Below are 23,326 nucleotides of genomic sequence, written 5' to 3' on the forward strand. Positions count from 1 at the left end.
GGGGTCGGGCGAGGCGGAGACCACCCCCCGAGGCCGAGGCTGAGGCTGAGCCTTGGGGTCGGGCGAGGCGAAGTCCTCCTTCCAAGGCCGAGGTTGAGGCCGAGCCCTGGGGTCGGGCGAGGCGGAGTTTCCTGTTGCGCCTGAGGCTGAACTTGGCTGTTGCTAGCCTCACTCTGGCGGGTGGCACAACAGTCGGAGCGGGGCGAGCGACGCTGTTTTCCTGTCAGGTCGGTCAGTGGAAGGGCGAAGTGACTGCGGTCACTTCGACCTTGCCGACTAAGGAACGTGTGTCAGGATAAGGTGTCAGGCGATCCTCGCATTGAATGCGGCTGCGATACGGTCGGTTGGTGAGGCGATTTGGCCAAGGTTGCTTCACAATGAAGCCTGCCCGAGCTGGGGTTCGGGCGAGACGAGGGTGCGTCCGTTGCTTGAAGAGGCCCTCGGGCGAGGCGAGAATTCATCTGGGACTACTGTTCCCGCCCGAGGCTGGGCTCGGGCGGGGCGAGATCGCGTCCCTTGAGCAGATGAAGCCTTGACCTGAATCGTGCCCATCAGTCTCTGCAGCTTGTGCTGATGGTGATTACCAGCCGTGTTTAGGAGTGTTGGGGGTACCCCTAATTACGGTACCCGACAGTATTCATCAATGGACATATCATGTTGCTCAATGACATGAGTTTGCTGCATAAGGGTATGTAAAAGAGCCCCAATCTCCTGAACAAACCGATCCTTCAGATGAGACCAGATAGCCCTAGCAGTGGTGAATTTGGACAGACTCATAATCATAGTTGGTTTAGTACTATTGACCATTGCAGCCATTAACCTTAGAATTGACGTCACATTCCACAGTCCCTAAGGACTATTATATATATATATATATATATATATATATATATATATATATATATATATATATATATATATATATATATATCTATATATATATATATATATATATATATATATATATATATATATATATATATATATATATATATATATATATATATAGGTAGTGGGCCTGGGCCTAATGGGCCTTAACAAGCTTCTCGAGATTCTTAGGTGGTTTAATACCATCACGAGTGACTCTCCAAACACCAAGATCAACCGCTTCTAGGTAACAACGGCTCACTCAAGAGCTGAGGGGTTTTGTGGGTTTTTCTAAACTCACTCAACTCACTAGGATTCACCTAGTGCAAGTGCATAAGTGGTCTAACTATCCTAAGCACTTCGCAAAGCATCTACACTAATCACCGAGTGATTCAATTATGCACTTAGGTGTTTGAGCACTTGGAAATGTCTATAACATGTGTTGGTATGTTTCTTGGGCTCCCACACCTTCAAATGGCCGGTTGGGTGAAGTATATATAGGCCCCAACTCGAAACTAGCCATAGGAAAGCAGTTCTGCATCTTTTTGTGGTGCACCGAACAGGTGCACCGGACTGTCCAGTGCCCTGGCCACACCAGCCGACCGTTGAGGTCTCTAGCAGTCGACTGTTGGATCTAGCTGTTGGCTAGACTTTGGACAGTCTGGTGCTACAATGCCCAAGAGTCCCTGGTTGCGGGCCTCTCTACTAAGACTGTCCGGTGCACACTGGACAATCCGATGCACACCGAACATATACTATTCACAATCCGATGCGCCACGAGAGCGCTCGCTGACTGCCCTCTTCTTGGATTTCTTCACTATTTCCTTGGGCTTCTTTTGATCTTGAGTCTTGGACTTCAATGGATCTTTTAGGTCTTCTTTTGAGGTGTTGCATCCTTATCTCAGTCTAATCCTTTTCGCATCCTGTGAACTATAAATTATAAACACAAACACTAGCAAACACATTAGTCCACATGTTATGTTGATCATCAAACACCAAAATCACTTAGCCAAATGGCCCGGGGTCCATTTTTCTTACAACCCTAACCCTAACCACTAACCCCTAACCCTAACCCCTAACCCTTAATTTCCAGACGACATATAGTATCGAGAGGGAGAGGGATAGTCGTATTGTATCGTGTTACGAATATTATCTAGTTACATATATAAAGGGATAGAGGGAGTCGTAAATGACATAGAGAGAGAGAGATAGAGGGAGACTCATATAGAATGTATAGAGAGGGAGAGTTGTACGAATATTATCAGGTTGTGTCAATACGGATATTATCGTGATCGGATCGGATACAGATATTATCAAGTTGTGACGGATAAACAAGTATACATTAAACAATTATATATTGAACACCAAGTATTAAATGAATACACTAAACAAGTATATATTAATACTATCTCTCTCATTATCACATTATCACATATATGAATACACATTATAACATTATCACGTATATGAATACACATTATCACATATATTAATACTCCCTCTCCTCTCCTCTCTCTCTCATTATCAAATTATCACATATATGAATACAAACTATTTATCACATTATCTCTCTGTATTTCTCCCTCTCCATCTCTCTCTCTTCCCTCACCCTCTCCTCTCTCTCTATTGCTCTCCCTATCCCTCTTCACTCTCCCTCTCCATCTCTCTTCCCTCCCTCTCATCTCTCTTCCCTCCCTCTCATCTCTCTCCCTCTCCCTAGCCCTCCTCACTCTCCCTCTCATCTCCTCTATCCTGGCCCTCTCTACCTCCTCCTCTCCCTCTCCCTATCGCTCCTCTCTCTCTCCTAGGCCTCTCCCTCCTCTCCTCTCCTCTCTCTCTCTCTCTCTGTATAGGTGGTGCGACAGCGTGGTGCGCGGCGGCAGTGTGTGGTGCACGAGGACAGAGAGGGGGAAATAGGGTGGAGAGAGAGAGAGAGAGAGAGGAAGGGGAGCATACCTGTGGCGGTGGAATGGCCCACGGCGAAGACGAAGGGGCACGAGGACGGCAGCGGCGGAATGGCCGATGGCAAACTGGCGATTTTGGCAGCCTAACGGTGTCGTGGTGAAAAACTGGCACGAGGGGACTTGGAAAATTTTCGTCACCTGTGCTCCCACCCTTTATATAGGGAACATTTCTACTGGCGGTTGTCTTAGAGAGGACTTCCAGTAGAAATGATTCTACAGTCTATGGAAGCCATTTCTACTGGCGGTCTTTTATGAGAACTGCTAGTAGAAATGATGTGTATTAGCGGTCCTATATGAGAACCTCTAGTAGAAATATTTCTAGTATACTTAATATATATATATATATTTATATACTTACTATTTATATACTGTTGGGGGCCTTCTTTTCTGCCGAAGGTCCTCTAAGCAAAAACACCTTCGGCACGACATGAAGATATAAGCCGAAGCTACGATTGAAGGAGCTTCGGCATGGTGACATGCTAAAGACGAAGGACGATACCGACTTAAAGGGAAAAGACTGTGTAGTCCCTGATGATCTATACTGTAAATATAATTAGTTATCAAGGACATGGATGTAATTTTGTCTGGGCTGTGTCTCGTGCCTATAAATAGATGAGCAGTACCCTCGTACTGTTCACGCTGTATTGTAATCATTCTGGCGTCACTCCCGCATCTCTACCTTCTGTCAAGCCGAAGGTACAAACATAATATAAATATTATCGATGTTTATTCATGTCTACAGAATGAGAATATAAATAATCTAATGATTTGAAATGATCGTTTATATTCTTTTTATGTTTCATATGTCTCTATTTACATATTCGCTCACTGAAATGAGGAAGGTATGCCCTTCATGACCCTCGTCTGAAGATCATTATATCCCAGGGGAGATAATGCTTCGAAGGACGAAGGACCCTAATCATTAACAATTGTGTTGCTTTGTTCTTGATGTATAGCATTCGAAAACAAGGACCAACATATACTTTATATATATATTTAGTATATATACTTCTCTACCTCTCTCTCCCTCCCTCCCTCTACCTCTGTCCCTCCCTCTACCTCTCTTTCTCCCTCCTCTCTCTCTTCTCTCTCTCCATCCTTTCTCCCTCCCTCCCTCTACATCACTCTCCTCTCTCATATCTTTCTCTCTCCTCTCCCTCCCTCCTCTCTCCTATCTCTCCCTCTCTCTACCTCTCTCTCCCTCTACCTCTCCTCCCTCCCTCCCTCCTCTCTTCTCTCTCTTCCACCTCTCCTCTCTCTCCCTCCCTCTCCCTTCTCTCCTCTCTCCATCTACCTCTCTCATATCCTCTCTCTCTCTCCCTCCCTCCTCTCCTCTCCTTCCCTCTCCCTCCTCTCTCCTCACTATCTCCCCCTCCCCTCTCTCTCTCTTCTATCTCTCCCTCCCTCTACCTCTCTCCCTCCTCTCCTCTCTCCTCTCTACCTCCTCTCCTCTCCTCACTCCTCTCTCCCTCCTCTCCTCCCTCCCTCCCTCTCCCTCTCTCCATCTCCCTCCTCTCCTATCTCCATCTACCTCTCTCCTCTCTCTCCCTCCCTCCTCTCCTCTCCTCTCTATCTCCCTCTACCTCTCTCTCCTATCTCCATCCTCTCCTCACACTCCTCCTGGCTCTCTCTCCTCTCTCCCTCTCTAGAAAGTCATGTAAAATTGTAAATGATAGCCATGAAAATTGAATGAAGACAATGAAGAAAATACATTGATATCAAACTTAGTATACAAGTCCTAACAATAATCGATTACATGACAAGTATATAATCTAGGGAGTTATTGTTCTGCCTTGTCCATTGCGGCATACCCAGGGCAACGGATTGCATGGGATGCTTCGATCAACATTCCTTATCTTGGTTGGATTGTCTATGAAAAGAGACATGTCATTAGCTGGTTAAAATCCTCTAAATCAGATACACCATCAACTCCTATAGCTTGTTGTTTTCCAAGAAAAAGTACATGCTTTGGTTTGCCGGTGCTTTTCTTATCATTGTTAGAAATGATCTATTCAACATAGAAGACCTGTGCAGCATGATTAGTAAGGATCCATGGGTCATCTTTGTAACCTACCTTACTTAGATCAAGAACTCTGACATCATAGTTGTCCACCGTGACATGTTTGTCTTCAACCCATTGACATCGGAAAGCCGAGATCTGAAATATACCATAGTCTAGTTCCCATATATCCTTAATAAAGCCATAATATGTAATAATCTCACCAGTTTCATCGTCTATGGCCTCACATCGAACACCACAGTTTTGTGACATGCTCCTTTTGTCCTTGGACTTGGTACAAAATGTGAATCCACTAATGTAATAGGTTTGCCTGATTGTGACCTGGCGTGATGGTCCAGATGTGAACCCCTTGATGGTTTGTTCTTCTATTGTTTCCCCATGTGGAATGTCCTTCACCATTATCCATGTGTTGAACCGTTGTTTGTGTTGCTTCATTACCTAATCATCTGTATGCCCAGGATTTTGCTCACGAAGCTCATTGATGTGTTGTTGGATAAATGGCACCATTATCCATGTAGGATGCTGTGATGTGCCTCAAGTATTTTATTGTAATCCGGTGGGATGAAAGATTTCTGTCCCATCCTCTCACTTCCATATAGTCTACCCTCATGTCATGACGGAGGTAAACCTATTGCAACATGGTCTTTTAGGATACTATTGCAGAATGGACCTCTAGAATCAATGGCCTCTTCGGTACAGTACCCCTATATCATGGATGCCTTGGGACAAGCATGGTTGATTCATAGCCATTCAGTATTGACATGAAACGCTCATACGTCCACATTTCATGCAAGTACATTCTATTTGTGGCCATTCTATTTGTGGCACCAAGTGCACCACAAGGTGCACCATAATATCAAAGAATGATGGAGGGAAACACATTTCAAACTGTGATATTGTTTCCACTACAAATTTTTAAAGAGATGCCAACTCATCACGGTCAATTACCTTTTGGGAAATTCTGTTGAAAATGTAGCACAACCGTGTGATTGCCATCTTTAAGAACAAAGGATTTATAGCCCTGATGACAATATGTAGGAATGTAGTCAGCATGACAGGACAATCATTTGAGTTGTAGTTGGTGACTGTCAGGTCTTTCATTGACACAATACTCTGTATGCTATAGAAGAATCCGAATGGGACTTTCAAATTCTTGAGCCAAACACACATCACATGTTTCTCATCTACATTGAGATTGTAGCTTGCTGCTGGGAGATGGTACTTCCCATTTTCTTGAAGAATAGGATGTAGTTCTTTTTATGCCTAAATTTACCAAGTCCATGCGTGAATTGAGCCCTTTTTTGTTTTGCCCTTTATGTCTAGCAATGTGCCAATTATGCTTTCAAACATGTTTTTCTAAACGTGCATACCATCGATCATGTGTAGCACATCTAACTCTTTCCAGTAAGGCAAATACTTGAAGAAAATAGACTTCTTATTGAATGTAGCCCCTAGAGCTGGTTTGACATCCTTCTTTGTTTTTCTGTCTTTTGTCTTCTTCTCGAAAATAAATTTGATATTCCTGACTATTTCAAAAACTCTGTGACCTTTATTATTACCTAATGGAGCAGTAGAATGTGGTTCACCATTATTATCGAAGTACTTATCCATCTTTCACATGCAGTACATGTGTCCTTTCAATAAAAAGCGTTTATGCATCATGTACATTGTCTTCTTAGATGCAGAAAGGGACATGTAAGAAGTTCCATCAATGCATATTGCACAACCAACCTTTCCTTTAAATTAGCCTAATAATGTGAAGAGGGTAGGGTAATCGTTGATCATAACAAAAATAATTGCTTTCAACGTGAATGAATCTTTAGATACTCATCCAATATTTGAACACTCGTTTCCCACAATATTTTCATATCCTCCATTAAGGGCTCCAAAAATACATCCATGTCAGCTCCTGGTTGTGTAGGTCTAGAAATAAGGATGGTTAGCAAATGTACTTTTGTTTCTGCATCAACCATGGAGGAAGGCTGTAGATGGTGAGAATCACCAGCCATGTGCTATGCTTGTTGCTCTTCTCAGCAAATGGATTCATTCCATCAGTACTCAGTGTGAATCTAATATTTCTTGGTTCATCGGCAAAGTCTCGGTGGTTGTCATTGAAATCTTGCCACTGCTTCTCATCGGCTGGATGTCGAAGCTTCCCATCATTTTTATGCTCATCAGAAGCATGCCACCTCATAAGTTTGGCATCCTCAGGGTTAGCGAACAAACACCTAATCGATCAACGATGGGGAGGTACCACATCACCAAAGCAGGAATCTTTTTAAGCGCATAATAGTCTACTTCTTTTTCTTTGCTCATGGGTTCTGAACTTTGTTGGGTCTTCTTCTGGGCTTTCTTTCGCTTCTTCCCATAGACACGGATGCAACACAATCTTCCTCTTGATAGTATTTATTCATCTTGTACCTACTTGCATCGCACTTTGGGCAACTCTCCAAGTCTTTATAATAATCTCCTCGATAAAGGATACAATGATTTCTACACGCATGGATCTTATCAACACCCATAGTGAGCGGACTGATTAGTTTCTTTGCATACTACGTGTTATCAGGCACTTTGTTCTCCGTTGGAAGCATGTCTATGATAATACTCAAGAACGCATCGAAGCCAGCATCGAACATACCATATCTAGCTTTTAACATCAATAACTTTAGCACAGACTGGAGCGTCGTGAACTCTTTGGTACAACCCTTAGACTCGTCATACAAAGGCTCTTCTGCTGCTTTCATCAGAGATATTTTCACTTGCGGTTATTTTATACCAACCGCTAGCCATTTCCACTAGCGGTTGTGTTAAGGGAACCACTAGTAGAAATAGGATTCCACTGGAGGTTCCTTAAGCCGACCCCACCTGTTTATGTTCACTGGTGCATGATAACTAAAACTGACAGTGAAAATTTGTGCGTACAGCAAACTTAGAGCTCTTTTCTATTAGTGTGTTACCATGTGTGAGAAGAATGCTAACCTAATTTAAGGAATATTATGGAAATTGAAAAGCTAAAATTTGACTTAGACTTAGCTAGTGCTTTTGTCAAACCAAACCCCTTAGCCAAATAGCTCCATGGTCTAGAGGTAGAGGAGTAGACTTCTCACACCGGGTAAGTCTAGCTGAGTATTAGTTTACTTAGTCTTGCTTGTGGCATAATTTTTTACATGCACTTCCTTGGATGAAATGGTTGCTGGTGTGAATTGGCCATCCACCCTTCCACCGGGCTGGATGGTTGAGTGGGATTCTGCCTCTAAGGGAGAGGACTAGGAGGAGTAATTTGCCAGGTTACGCCGTACTCCCAATTACCTTCGTTTGTTTATTTCCGCTGCATCAAAAACTATGTTTCTACTTTTGAACTCCGATTGATGTAATAACTCTAAGTACTTTCTAAATCTGTGGTATTGTGCTTTATTGTATTTCTTTGTGTCTCACCCTTGAGTGAGCAAGTGGTATCTTGATCTGGCTTAAGTGGTTTTGTCGGACTAGATCCAACGGACTAACAATTTATTCCGATTTAAGTGTGCCATTGCCTCGATCTAAGGTGAGATTTGGGCACTTAAGTTGGAATAATCTGGGCGGTCCCGCAACAGTACAGGAGGAAAACGAGGCCCGCGACATTTCTGCCGAAAGGTCGATAGTGAAGATGGTTGGGAGCATCTAAGAGAGGTTGAAAGCGGAGCACCTTTTGAGAGTGGAGAAGGCTCTTGGTTATATATACCTGTCTAGGTGCTTAGCCCTCGAATGGACCTCGCTTTGCGTAGGAGCACCAATGAGGATTCGTAAGGACCTTACGTGGTTCTTGATAACTAGGTCAATGTCAACAAGAGTTTTCATCTCTATGTCAATTAAGCTTCCACATTTATATTGCTTACTTTAGTTGAGTGATTTACCTTTCCTAGTTTAAAATATAGACTCGTTGGTAGGACTCGAACTTAGGTCGCATAACTCCTTTTTACGGTCAAGATATCAACATTTAGAGAAAACCTTAGTTGTATTAATTTGTTTTGTTATCTGCATATGTTTTGTTTAATAAGTATAGTTAGAGGCCAAAATTAGAGTGCGAGAAATAGATGTCCTAATTAACCCCCTCTTAGGTGTCCACGTTACTTTCAAAGACTGCTCGAGCGGTCCTATCATACTATGTCCCTCTTTGGCTGGACTCCTACAACAACAGCTTCAGCTCTGACTCTTGCTCCTCTAGAAAAATGACTCCCTCCTTATTTTTAGGAAGAGCCCCTAGAGGAGCACTCCATTTGGTCGAAAATGTAGCTTCTTCTATTTCCGTGCATAGGGGAGAACGGGAGAGAGCCGTAGAAGCCTCTTTTTAGGGCTCCCGAATTCGCTCGGTTTTTAGACATCTCCTCCGTGTTTTTACGTAGAGTGGCCTATATGCGAAGCTAGCCTTTTTTCTAGCTAGGCGCGTCCTAGCCAAGTCCTAAGTGTAAGCTGCCTCTCCCTATGGGTTAAAGCCTCTCTTATTTTATTACATGAGTAATTCGACAATAAGACCAAAATAGACACCAACTACTAGTAATATCCCGACTCCTTTTAAAACATTAGTTTTGTGCTCATGTGTGACGTGCAAAACGCGTAGGTCTATTCCTCTCCGCTTCTTGTTTAACAATGGGTCCAATAGTCTATTACACCACATATGGGCCTTGAGAAACCATCTAAACCCAATATGACAAGAAGCCACATGCAGCACAACGGTACTAAATAGTACCACTTTGATGGCTAGAAGAGCTGAAGGAGCTATAAAAAAAAGTGGACCATATGTTCACTTTTCAACTCATACGTTCCTTGTCTTATAGATAAAATTTAATATTTGTTCTTATGTGTTTAATATCTTATATGTGGATCATATGTTCATTTTAATATTAAATTTATTTTTATATATAAATATCAAATTTGTGCTACGTCGCGGGGCACGGATTTGTACTAGTTCTTTGTTAATTTCGTGATCCTCAAATTCATGAGAGCTGGCCAGCTGCTGACGATGTCCATCGATCCAACATGGCCAGGCACTCTTTCGGCCTGTACTCCGGAGCTGTGTGCCCTCCTCCCTGTTTTTTTTATTTCAGAAATGATAAATTAGTAGTTAGTTATTTAGTTAGCCCTAAAACATATATGTATACTATTGACTAGTGTATATGCACTATCATATATAGCGCATGAATTAATATGTTTATCCGTACCTTCACTGTGGCGAATGTGAGGTTGTGGGCGTATGTCCTTGTGAACCTACGCAGTACAGAAAATGGGAAATCATAAAGATCGACGGGCAACTCAACTGGAGCTGAATTGATGGAACCATGAAAACCACACCAAGAAACACTTACCCTGCGACCTGTCGGTTGACGAACCATGGTCTCCAATCGCTGACGATGGGGTAGCCGATCCTTCTGATCCACTCTTGAGTGCCCACGAAGGTCATGCCCAGGTCATGATCGCCGCTGCATATGTAGCGAGTGCATTCGTGCATCAATAATAATAATCTTACGACGCAAAAGCTACGTATAGTAGAGTACAAGTAATAGTAATTGTTTGCGCGAGTATCGTCTACTACGTATAGTATATACCTGTAGACGAGCGCCCTGTACCCTGCCTTGGTGAGGTTGACATGGTAGGGGATGGCGGTGCTGACGTCGTGCCTGTAGTACGGCAGCATGGTGCATCGACTCCACGAGCCGATGGAAGCCTTGTGAATGCCTAGCGCATCCCTCACCTCCGGGTCGTCCGCCCAGATGTTGGACAGCCGGTACCCGTTGTTCCTGCACTCCACCGGCTGTTTGGTGAAGAATCCCGGGTGGGGGACATCGTCCTGCACCAGCATCGACCGCCTGCTGCCGTTGTCCTGGAAGATGCTCCGGACCCCCGGCCCCTGCGGCCCGCAGAAAGGCTCAAGGATGTGCATGGGGTTCACGCCGACGGTCACCATGTAGATAGCAATCATCGCGCTGGCGCAGCGCGTGTTTGTGAGGTCCGGAGTCTTGTAGAAGTCGCCGCCGCAGCCCAGCCTGGCGGCCTCGTACAGCTCGTCGGAGATGAGCCCCATGCCGTGCATGAACGGCACCTTGCCCCCCGAGTCGTACCGGTCGTCCGTGCCGGGGTTGCCCACCAGGTAGCCCACCAGGTTCGGCTTCGGATAACCATCATCGTCGTCCCTCGACCTGCTGCTGGTAGCGATGTCCATCGCTGTCACCGGCACAGTGTAGCCGGAGTAGGAGTCGCCGCCGATGTAGAGCGGTTGGGACGCGAACTCGGGGTGCTCCGCCAGCCACTTGCGGAGGAAGACATGGTGCTGCCGCCCGGATTCCGTCAGGCTGACGTTGAGGCCGGCCTCCTCCCGCGAGTAGGAGAAGCCTGTACCCACCGGCGAGTCCAGGAAGATGATGTTGCTCACCTTGGTCCACGAATCCTCGAAGTAGACCAAACGCGGGAACGTCCCTTCCGTGTACCCCGCCACATCGAACTTGAGGGGGCCTGCGACACCACAACCACATGATCTGCACAAATTGAAGTGCATATCCTAATAGACAAGAAGATGGTCCAACCACATGTTCCATACTATATACTCCATTTTTATAATTGGAGCCAATTGATGTGATGAGTGTAGCTTAGTGAACATTGTGGGTTTTAGACTTTTAGTGATAGGTATAGCATTTGGACTTAGAAAATTCCAACTTTTCTTGATTTTGCTCTCACGCTCACTTCTAACCTCTTGTGAGCAACTTCCACACCTTTTCATAACTTGGGCTAAAATAAATTTGGTTAGTTCATGAAATTATCTACAACTTTTGGTTACGGCTCTCATTCATTTAAACATGTTTGCTAGGGTTCTCAATTTAGTCAAACAAATTACTTTTAAGCAAATTAATTTCCACTATGGTTTAGAAACTTATTTAAGCATGTGGCCTCACATGAACATTGCATAAGATGACACCCTTGATGATTTAAACACCAGGGGTGTTATAGTGGCTGCACCCTTCGCGGGCCAAAGCTTCGAAACTATCCTCATACGTGACAAGGGTAAAAAAGGTCATCAAGTCCTCAATGTCGTCGTGCAGACCCTTCATCTCGGTCCGCAGCCAGTCCACTATATAAACAAATGAAGAGATCTTTGTCGTCGACTTCGAGTGGTCGGTTTGCTGCCCCATGGACTTGTACACCCTCTAAACAAGCAAAGATCACCAAGGCAGATGACTGAAGGGTTTGTTCGATCCGTTCGCAAACTCCCTCTATATCTGGAGGTCCCTAACCTCTTTACAAAGGTCTTCGTTTGTCGCCTCCGCCTCACCACCCACTGTGCCTAACGCTCGGCATTGGCCATTGCAATCTCCAACCTCCTCTTGTGCTCCTTGGCCTCCGCCTTCACTCGAGACAACTCTAGGCTCAGTATGTCATTTTTGCCCTAGAGTTGACTCAAGGTCTCGTGGGTCTTCGTCAATAGACCCAGCTCATTGATGATAGCGGCCAACTAATTCAAAAAGCAGTCAATAAAAAAACTCACAACACGAAGATGGGCCGCATTTAGGGGGCCCTATTGTCGAAGATCTTCAAACCATCTTACTATCCTTCGCAAAAGTGAAGCTATCCTTCGCAAAAGTGGCTTTAGAATTAGGATGGCGAAGCTACAGACTTTGACTACGAAGTATGCGTCGAAGGAACCAGCTTCGGCTCAAAAGGTGTTGACGCACGAAGCAAAGGGAAAGGAAGAAGAAGAATCAGGAAGCTTGTTCAACACAGAAAGGAAGAGCAAAAGACAATGTCATCCTTATGGAATTTGTAGATCATATGTATAAGATTTGTGGGCATGTTTGTAATTTCACACGAAGCGGTACCTCACCTTATAAATAGAGAAATAGTGCCATGCATTGACTTCAAATTCTAATTCGTGAAATCGAAGGTATATTTGTAATTATTGTTATGTTGCAAGAAAAAAGCAGATCCTGTAAAAAGTAAGGAAATAAAGAAATGTTTCTTCTATTTTGTCTTGTGACCTATTAAAGTTGGAAGAGAGATCGAACATGGGGAGAAGCTTAAATCATTCTCACTATGTTGTCTTGTTCTTTGGTACCCCTTTAGGAGCCAAAAAATGAGTGACCAACACCACAACATCCTTAAGAAGCTCCTATGTCGTATCAGAGGCGTCCACTTGGTCCCTAGCCCGCACCAAGGAACACATCTACTCTCATGCCCCAGTTGTCGGGCATGCATCTAGCAAAGACCCCGACACAACCATTTTGAGTTCACCTGGTTACATCGAAGCATTAGTAATACCCTTTAATAAAGCAAAAATAAACTATCAGTACTGACTTGCCACATGCATAGTCTCTACTCTGGTCTCTGCCCTTGGACCAATGTCGCTGACTTCTTAGTCCATGATGAAAAACTCTATAGTGCAACCACAGTGACTAGGTAGGGGCCCCCATAGGCACCACAATTGGCAATCCTAAAAACGCTATTGCAGCCACGTAAGGGCTTGTTCGTTTTGGTGATAATCCACATGTATTGGGTGGGATTGAGCCGGTTTAAATCCATAACAAGTCAAAATACATCCCAATCCCACTCAATACACTCCAATACACATGTAATATCAATAATCGAACAATCCCTAAGTCGCCATCTCTACCACCACATTCATTGCCTCCATTGTCACTACAACAGAGGCCTTCACGACCTCAACCGGTAGGCCAATCCTCGTTACACTGTTAGCAGCACATGCCCTTCACTCTTCGATCGTCCCATCATGTAAATGACACCATACACCAGTGACGGTGCCATTTCCTTCGATCCATTGCAAGTGCCATCACATCCTCGATAGTATACGAGTATAGATAAATGTTCAATGACCTTAGAAAGCATCTAGGCCTCTAGTTGGATTTAGTGATTAATGACAACATAATATTATGTGACTAACATGTGTTTTGCAGAGCAAATGGTAAGTTAGGTCACATTATAGGAGGTTGTGTTGCAACGGTGAAAACAATCTCTCATATGAGAACTTGAAGCGACGGCTGAAAAAAGCGAATCAAAAGATGAAGGTCCTCATATCCTGAGTGTCGAAGGAGTTGTGGACACTTGGTATAGAATTAGGTCTTCTATTTTTATTTTAGTCGTACTATAAAGAGGGGTTGTGGATGAATAGTTTGACCAAGAGAATTCTAGTGTAGTGTTGGTGCATATTCACACTCACATCTAGTGCTAGGTGTCATTCTATCACACACTCACAAGTTAGAACGAAAACGGTTTAGAAAAATTTAAGGAAAAGAAAATGAGTTTGCTGTCTCAGGGGCACCGGACTGTCCAGTGCACCCTCTGACAGTGGGGCCAGCCAGCCTCGGGGGCAGCGCTTATGCCCCTAGAAACCCGAGAGCGACGACTTTGTGAAGATGAATTTTAGCGGTCACACTGGACTGTCCGGTGTGCACTGGACAGTCACTGTTCAATGTCCAGTGCTCTGTCAGTCCAATGGCTAGTTGTCAGAACTAGCCGTTGGAGCCGACCGTTGGCGCACCAGACTGTCCGGTGCGCCCATGCCTAGAGAGATACAACAACGGCTAGTTTGGTGGTTGGGGCTATTTATACCCTCTCCAACAGCCACATTTAGTGTCTTGCTGCCCACATTCAAGTGCATTCATTGCTAGAGCATTGCAAGCCCCACAAAGACTAGTGAAGTGATTAAAAAATCTTAATCCCGTGTTAGGACCTCATTAGTGCACGTGAGAGCCACCTAGAGCATACACCACATGCATTAGGTTTCTCTTGGTCAAGTGAAAGTCTATGGCTTGTTAATCTTGGTGATCGGCATCACCTAGACGGCTTGGTGGCGATTGGAGCACGGTGATCTCCTCAGAGGATTTGTTGGTGACCCGGCTCAAGTTTGTATGCGGTCGTGAGGGATCCACCGTGCCGGAGTGGCAAAGGATCATCTCATAGAGAGCACTTGGTTCTTGCGAGGACTAAGGGAGAGCGATACCCTTGCGCGGGTGCGCCAACGAGGACTAGGGAAGAGTGTCGAGTCTTCGATACCTCGACAAAAAATTGGAGGAGTCTTCTTACCCTTGCTTTATATTCCGCATTTACTTTGAGCACTTCACTTTGTTCAATTACTTAGCAAGTATTTGAAGTAATGACTTAGGGTTGTTGTTTTTCTAGTAGTATTTATTTATTGATAGTAGTTGGGTGAAGTTGGGCTCTTGCTTAGGGTTTAATATTTGTGAAATTTTAGAAAAGCCCAATTCACCCCCTCTTGGGCATCGTGATCCTTTCAACCTTGCTATTCTGGCTAGCGCACCATCTTCACAACCACACGCAAGAGGCATGTCTCTAACCAACCATGACTTTGCACTCCCTGAACCAACTTGCCTACACAATAAATCCTTTTCCAACTTACCATCGACCACTTTTTTCATGAAGGTGTCGTTGTCGGTGTCTGTATCGCATGTTGACCCCATAAGCGACCCACACATGTCAGCTAGGTTGACAACGAAGGCATCAGACATAGCCTCCGTGTTTACATGGCTCATGCCCTCGCTCGAGGTCCCCATGGGAAGCTGAAACTAGATGCAGGGCTCTTAGCTTTTAGACTAGTTTTCCCAACTTTCTGCTTGACTATGGTGGCTACCCTACTCCCACCCTTAACATAGATGGATGTAAATACAATGTTCCTCAATGGAGATTTAGAGGAAAATGTTTACATGCCATAAATAAGTTTTTGTTGTGGAAGGAAAAGAAGGGATGAGATGCTGCCTAAAGTAATTGATTTATGGTTTAAAGCAAGCATCAAGACAGTGGTACTTGAAGTTTGATAAAATAATTTGAACTTTGGGTTTAAATAAAATGTTGAGGAAAATTATATATATGTAAAGTTTAAGAATGGAAAGTACATCCTCCTAAACCTATATGTGGATGATATCATACTTGCTACTAGTGACGTCAGTCTACTATTGGATACAAAGAAGTTTTTGTCCTTAAATTTTTACATGAAAGATCTTAGTGAAGCGTCTTTTGTTTTGGGCATAAAAATTCACCGAGATAGAACAAAAGGGGTTCCGTAGTTCATGAGTGGGAAGCGGACCGACGCCTCTACTATGGCTCGACGCCAGGCGTAATTAATGTAGACGATTATTTATGATGGGTTGGTCTCGGGCCAGGCGCGGGATCCACTCGAGTAGCTTCCCTTCGGCACGCCTAGCCTCCCTGTCAGGTTCCGCCACGCTGACCCCAGGCTTGGTGTCATGGGGTTCATCCGAGGGCGGGTGCCTACAGGATAGACGTTACCTACATCCTCCAGCTGACCGGTGCACCTCAGATGCCAGGGCCCTTCCCCCAGTGCGCTTGTTGACCGATGGGCCCTAGGGACCGGGGTTGTATCCTCGACAATAAACCACTAGAGTTATACTACGATAATAATCTAGCAGTACAATATGCTCAAAACAGTAGATCAAGTGGTACTACCAAACACATTGACATAAAGTACTATGTTGTGAAAGATAAATTCTAGGATCAAATTATAAGTCTAAAACATATAAGTACTGAAAAAATGCTCATGGGTCCGCTTATAAAAGGCTTATCACCCAACATGTTCAGAGAACATGTAGTCGAAAGCCTATGATTCCTGTACTATAAAAGCGCTTAAAGTTAAAGTGGTTGTTTTAGACCAGAGATATGTATTGTGGATGTCAAATCTATCGATGATTGATCGTGATAGTGAATCATCCTCTATGCACTTATTTGTCATGGGATAAGTAACATGAAAAATGTTAAAGTCAAAGTCTAAAGTAAAGGTGAGATCAATGGGAGAATGTTTGACTGATCTCCACCCAGATGACCAATACTTGGGCCTTAGATTCGCACCTTAATCGGGGGCGCCCAACCCTATATGGTTGGTGGGCCCGTCACACTGTGATATATAAAAAGGTGTTGGGTCGACGACTAAAAGAACGAGGTTCGCCTAAGCCGTACTCCCCACCGACAAAACCTAACACTGATCTAATTAGGATGTGCAGCCATTAATGGGAAGCCACCAGAGGTCTTCACTGTCTCCAACCTCGCTTCCCCTACATTGCTGCCCTAGTGTAGAGCTTCAGCGACGAATGAGATAGTTGTGAAGTCATCTGCATCCGCACCAATCGAAGTTATAATATATTTTGTGTTTTAGATCTAGCAGCTAGGGTTAGTGGGAGAGATCCTATAAAAGACATCATTATTAGATTAATCAAGCTATGTATTTTTGTAGTGAACCTATCTAGTTATATAAATGCTAATAGTATTTTTATAAATATTGTAAAGCTTGATATTGGTTGAAACTCTCAAAGTGCAAGATATACACTTATGTTAGGATAGAAGAAGTATACACAAAGTTAGTAGTAATAATTAGTCTACTTCCATTGATTATCCATTATGGTAGGTGCTAAGATAGTTTCTGCATGTAGTTTAGGTTAGTCTTGATAGAGAGTTTCGTAACATTTTTTTCAAGATTGTTATGTCAAATAGTATAAATAAAAATTTGGATAAATTTTACTCTCAGTGTACAACGTTATTCTATGGTTTTATTATAGACATTTAAATATATAATTCATGGAAAGCTGGAAACCATGATATAGAGAGTTTCATCTCAGGTAAAACTCACTTCTCTCTGTTTTCTAAAAGATTGCAACAATAGTAACACTTCCATGTCAGATTATTAAATGCAAATAAAGCTTTGAATTTTTTTTACTAAAACTGGCATTAAAATATGGGTAGTATGGGGTATAGGGCCCGTTTGCCAGAGCTCTGATATCTGATTCTCTAGCTCCGAGAGCTGATTCTCTCAACGATTCTTTGGTAGGAGTGAATCTGACTGGTTAATTGTGTTTGGCTGGCTGGTTGTAAAGTGATTCATCAAAGAGAAGAGTATATCGGAGAGAAGAGTATATGTGGGGAGGGGATGAGAAGAGTATATGTGGGGAGCAGATGAGGGAGCCGGTGGAGCAGGTTTTTTCCGCTCCCATCGGCCAGTACAAATTTTCGTCGCGATTTGCTCCGCTTTCTCGGTGGAGTGCCTGGTTTTTTCGCCATTTGGCATATGAAAATTGATTCTTCTTTGGAGTGGAGCTAAGGAATCGCTACCAAATGACCCCTTATTTCGGTGTCGAAAATAAAATTATTTTATATTAGTTGTAAGTTTATGTTGAAAACTTTGACTATTTAATGTCATTCAAATGTTAATACATCCGTTCTCGAATATTTGTCGTCCGCTAGTTCATTTTTGAACTAAAACATGACAAATAAAAAAGAACAGATGAAGTAAGATTTTATATATCAATAAATAAACCTTGAAAAAATGTAACGAGTTTTTTCCTATTTGAATAAAGGAAGCAAATTAGAATGAAGATTGGACGCACGATGAAATAATATATGGAGTAATTTTGTGTGTGTACCCAAGCAGCTGCTACCTATGGCACATCCATTTGAGAAAACTATTTTAAGCTACTAGTTATTAACCTGGATCCAAGCAGATCGTGTATATAGTAGTATAAAACACTGTTTTATTTTATACTCTAGATAGCAATATTTATAGAGTGAAATATAAAATATAAGATGTGATAGAGAATATGATAGGTCTAAAGATAGTCTTAGAATGTCCATTATGTGCGCGCGACGGCGGTCTACAACTAGAAGCCCACGAGCATTAATTATATAATGACACTTAACTTTTGCAAAATTAAATAGTATTTTAGGATACTAGAGCAAGGTTAATAATAATAAAGCTGATGGTAGGTTTTAAATCCTTATTATGTTGTATAGAGCCAACAATATAAACACTCATATAATAATAATAATAATAATAATAATAATAATAATAATAATAATAATAATAATAATAATAATAATAATAATAATAATAATAATAATAATAATAATAATAATAATAATAAAGTAGACTATGAGGTTAGCTCTTAGATTATCCTCTTATCCGTGTAGAAGCTGGTTTTTGCATTAGTCCAATCCAATCTCCTCTATTTTTTTATGTCTCTTTCATCCGTAGAGGCAAAAGTGCCATGTACATCGGTTGTTGTTGTATGTGCCGGTTGACCATCATGAACATCGGCGGTTCGTGTCTACCGACTACGACACGAATATCGGAAATGAAAATCCGCCAAATTTTCAGTCGAAATTTTAAAGCTGACTAAATCTGAATGGAGGTGGAACGGGTAGTAAATCTGAATAATGGTGTGCGTAATCCACAAATAAATAAATTATATATTATACAGGGCAGCCGGGTTACCGGGTAGTTGATAGTTACTGACCGATCTCGAAGAGGAGTCCAGAGAGTGCGGAGCATCCGGGGCCGCCGGTGATCCAGAGGATGAGCGGGTCCTCCGCCGGGTTCCTCTCCGACTCGATGAAGTAGTAGAAGAGACGCGCTCCGTTCTCGTCGTCCACCTCCACGTACCTACCGCCGAGCGCCGACCGGTAGGGCATGCATGAGCGGTCGTCAAAGCAAGCACACACACCGTGCGTGCCTCAATTGGCTACACCAACCCTATATATAATCTCACCCTGTCTCGAGATGGAAAGGCAGCGGGCCTCGGAACCCCTTGATGTGCGTGATCACATTCCGGCCCGTCTCCTTGGCGGCCACACCCCAGAAGCTGCTGCTGGCGGCGACGATGACGAGCAGCACCAGCACTGCCGGGAGGAGTTGCTGCTCGAGCGGCGAGCGGCGGCGGCAGTAGGCGCCGCCCATGGTGCCACGCCACCAAGACGACGAAGCTGTCGTACGTCGTCGCTGCAAATGACCCCGTCCCTTTAGGCCTTAGCAAGCGTCATCCCTCTCTCTCTTGTACATGTGTAGAGGGTCCGGTGCGGGCAGGTGATGTAGGCGGCGACTGGTATGTAATCACAATCAGCACATCTGTTCAATCGTGCAAGCAGTCAACTAGCACTAGTAGAAAAGAGCTCAAAGCCTGCGACACCCATAAATTATCACTGGTGGTTTCAGTTATCGCACGCCAGTAAAAAAAAGAGGTGGGCCCGGCTTGGGAACCGCCAGTGGAAAACTATTTCCACTGACGGTTATCTTAACACAACCGCCAGTGGAAATAGTTGGTGTAACAGAACCGCCAGTGGAAATAGGATATTTCGATTGGCGGTTCTGTTACACCAACCGCCAGTGGAAATAGGATTCCACTTGCGGTTTTTCAAGCCAACCGCTAGTGAACTGTCTATTATAAATACCCCTCTTCTTCCCCCCGACAGGAGCTGTATGCTCGCAGCCAACTTCCATTGGAGGCGATTTTGGAGGTCCAGATTTCACAAAAATACAAGAGGGAGGTTTTGGTCTTCATTTCTTGGAAGAAGGTGGATAAGAAAGGTTAGATTATGTTTCTTTGTCAATTTTTGCTCATTCTTGCTCAATTTTAGCCACATTTTGGATCTAGGGTTTTACATGTGAGAGAGAAGAGTATGGCTAGGTTATTTTCTCTATTTCCTCAAATGAGGTTGCTTAAGATGGTTAGATTTTGTCTATTCCCTCTCCTTTTTCATGTTTAGTTCTCAAATAAGTTTATCCATAACACATATTTAGTTGCTTAATGAATGGTGAATGTGTTGTATGGAAGGTTGGTTTAATTATGTTTCAATTGTCAATTATTGTTCATTTTTGCTCAATTTTAACTACATTTTGAAACTAGGCTTTCACCATGTGTTAGAGATAGGTTTGGGTATTAAAATTTTTTGTTTATTAGTTGCTAGGAAAGTTTGGCTTATGTTTCTTTTGCCAAATTTTGTTCATTTTTCCTCCATTTTAGCCACATTTTGGATCTAGGGTTTCACCATGTGTTAGAGATAAAGTAGTTAGGTTGCCTCCATGATATATTTAGTTGTTACGAAATATTGGTATATGTTTCTCTTGCCAATTTGTGTGTTTTATGTTACTTTTTTATAGGTGATGATGGCGCGGATATCCTGGATGTATAACTTATCAAGGCTAGATCCATCATACATATTTGAGGTCCATAAGTTTATTGTTTTCGCTACGAACCATGCTTGGAGAACAAAGACAAAGCACATATATTGTCCATGCATGGACTGTAAAAATGCTGTTGTATTTGATGACACAGAACAAATCATATCTCATCTGGTATGCCGAGGATTTGTGTCGGGGACCATAATTAGGGGTACCCTCAAGGCTCCTAATTCTCAGCTGGTAACCCCCATCAGCATAAAGCTGCAAAGGCCTGATGGGTGCGATTAAGTCAGGGATCAGTCCATTCGAGGGACTCGATCACGCCTCGCCCGAGCCTAGCCTCGGACAAGGGCAGCCGACCCCGAAAGATTTCCGTCTCGCCCGAGGCCCCCCTCCAGCGGCGAATATATTTCCGGCTCGCCCGAGGCCCTGTCTTCGCCAAGAAGCAACCCTGACCAAATCGCCGCACCGACCGACCAAATCGCAGGAGCATTTAATGCAAAGGTGGCCTGACACCTTTATCCTGACGCGCGCCCCCCAGCCGGCAGAGCCGAAGTGACCGCCGTCACTTCGTCGCTCCACTGACCGGCCTGACAGAAGGACAGCGCCGCCTGCGCCACTCCGACTGCGGTGGAACTTGACAGAGTGAGACTGACAGACAGTCAGGCCCGGTCGAAGGCACCATAGGAAGCTCCGCTTTGCCCGACCTAGGGCTCGGACTCGGGCTAAGTCCCGGAAGACGGCGAACTCCGCTCCGCCCGACCCAGGGCTCGGACTCGGGCTAAGTCCCGGAAGACGGCGAACTCCGCTACGCCCGACCCAGGGCTCGGACTCGGGCTAAGTCCCGGAAGACGACGAACTCCGCTCCGCTCGACCCAGAGCTCGGACTTGGGCTCAGCCCCAGAAGACAACGAACTCCGCTCCGCCCGACCCCAGGGCTCGGACTCCGCCCTGGCCTCAGCCGACGGCCTCCGCCTCGCCCGACCCAGGGGCTCGGACTCGACCTCGGCTTCGGAGGAGCTTCCACGTCGCCCAACCTAGGGCGCAGACCAGCCACGTCAACAGGAGGCGCTGAAAGTCGCCTAGAGGGGGGGGGGTGAATAGGGGGAAACTGAAATTCACAAATAACTACAAGCCGGGGTTAGCGTTAGTAATAAAGAAACGAGTCCGCGAGAGAGGGCGGAAAACAAATCCCAAGCGAATAAGCAAGTGAGACACGGAGATTTGTTTTACCGAGGTTCGGTTCTTGCAAACCTACTCCCCGTTGAGGAGGCCACAAAGGCCGGGTCTCTTTCAACCCTTCCCTCTTTCAAACGATCCACGGATCGAGTGAGCTTTCTCTTCTCAATCACTTGGAACACAAAGTTCCCGCAAGGACCACCACAAGATTGGTGCCTCTTGCCTCAATTACAAGTGAGTTTGATTGCAAAGAAAGGATCAAGAAAGAAGAAAGCAATCCAAGCGCAAGAGCTCAAAAGAACACAAGCAAAATCACTCTCTCTAGTCACTATGGTGTCGTGTGGAATTTGGAGAGGATTTGATCTCTTTGGTGTGTCTAGAATTGAATGCTAGAGCTCTTGTAGTAGTTGGGAAGTGGAAAACTTGGATGCAATGAATGGTGGGGTGGTTGGGGTATTTATAGCCCCAACCACCAAACTTGATCGTTGGCTGGGTTGTCTGTTCGATGGCGCACCGGACAGTCCGGTGTACACCGGACAGTCCGGTGCCCCCTGCCACGTCATCCCTGCCGTTGGATTCTGACCGTTGGAGCTTCTGACTTGTGGGCCCGCCTGGGTGTCCGGTGCACACCGGACAGGTACTGTTTGCTGTCCGGTGTGCCAGCATGGGCGTGCCTGCCATCTGCGCACGCAGAGCCCGCATTAAATGCGCGGCAGAGAGCCGTTGGCGCGAAGATAGCCGTTGCTCTGGAGTTGCACCGGACAGTCCGGTGCACATCGGACAGTCCGGTGAATTATAGTGGACGAGCCGTTGGCTTTTCCCGAAGCTGGCGAGTTCCGGAGGCTGACCTCCCTTGGCGCACCGGACACTGTCCGGTGTACACCGGACAGTCCGGTGAATTATAGCCGAGTCGCCTCCGGAAATTCCCAAAGGTGGCGAGTTTGAGTCTGAGTCCCCCTGGTGCACCGGACATGTCCGGTGGCACACCGGACAGTCCGGTGAGCCACACCAGGGGTGCCTTCGGTTCCCCCTTTGCTCCTTTGTTGAATCCAAAGCTTGGTCTTTTTATTGGCTGAGTGTGAACCTTTTACACCTGTATCATCTATACACTTGGGCAAACAAGTTAGTCCAAAGATTTGTGTTGGGCAATTCAACCACCAAAATTATATAGGAACTAGGTGTAAGCCTAATTCCCTTTCAATCTCCCCCTTTTTGGTGATTGATGCCAACACAAACCAAAGCAAATATAGAAGTGCATAATTGAACTAGTTTGCATGATGTAAGTGTAAAGGTTGCTTGGAATTTAGCCAATATTATTACTTACAAGATATGCATGGA

The 23,326-nt window shown here is 44.5% G+C and overlaps 1 protein-coding gene across 1 annotated transcript; it reads right to left on the minus strand.

Moving 5' to 3' along the window:
- Positions 1-9,429: 9,429 nt before the first annotated feature.
- Positions 9,430-19,779, minus strand: LOC103626306 (serine carboxypeptidase-like 2). The gene is made up of 6 exons (XM_008646698.4): positions 19,401-19,779; positions 19,149-19,294; positions 10,434-11,337; positions 10,194-10,307; positions 10,050-10,095; positions 9,430-9,917 (listed from the first exon to the last, which is right to left on the minus strand). Exons 1-6 carry the CDS (start codon positions 19,586-19,588, stop codon positions 9,825-9,827), a joined length of 1,491 nt encoding a protein of 496 aa, XP_008644920.1. The 5' UTR covers positions 19,589-19,779; the 3' UTR covers positions 9,430-9,824.
- Between the last annotated feature and the right edge of the window lie 3,547 nt (positions 19,780-23,326).

This window comes from Zea mays, chromosome 5 (genome assembly GCF_902167145.1).
Source record: "Zea mays cultivar B73 chromosome 5, Zm-B73-REFERENCE-NAM-5.0, whole genome shotgun sequence".
Taxonomy (NCBI): Eukaryota; Viridiplantae; Streptophyta; class Magnoliopsida; order Poales; family Poaceae; genus Zea; species Zea mays.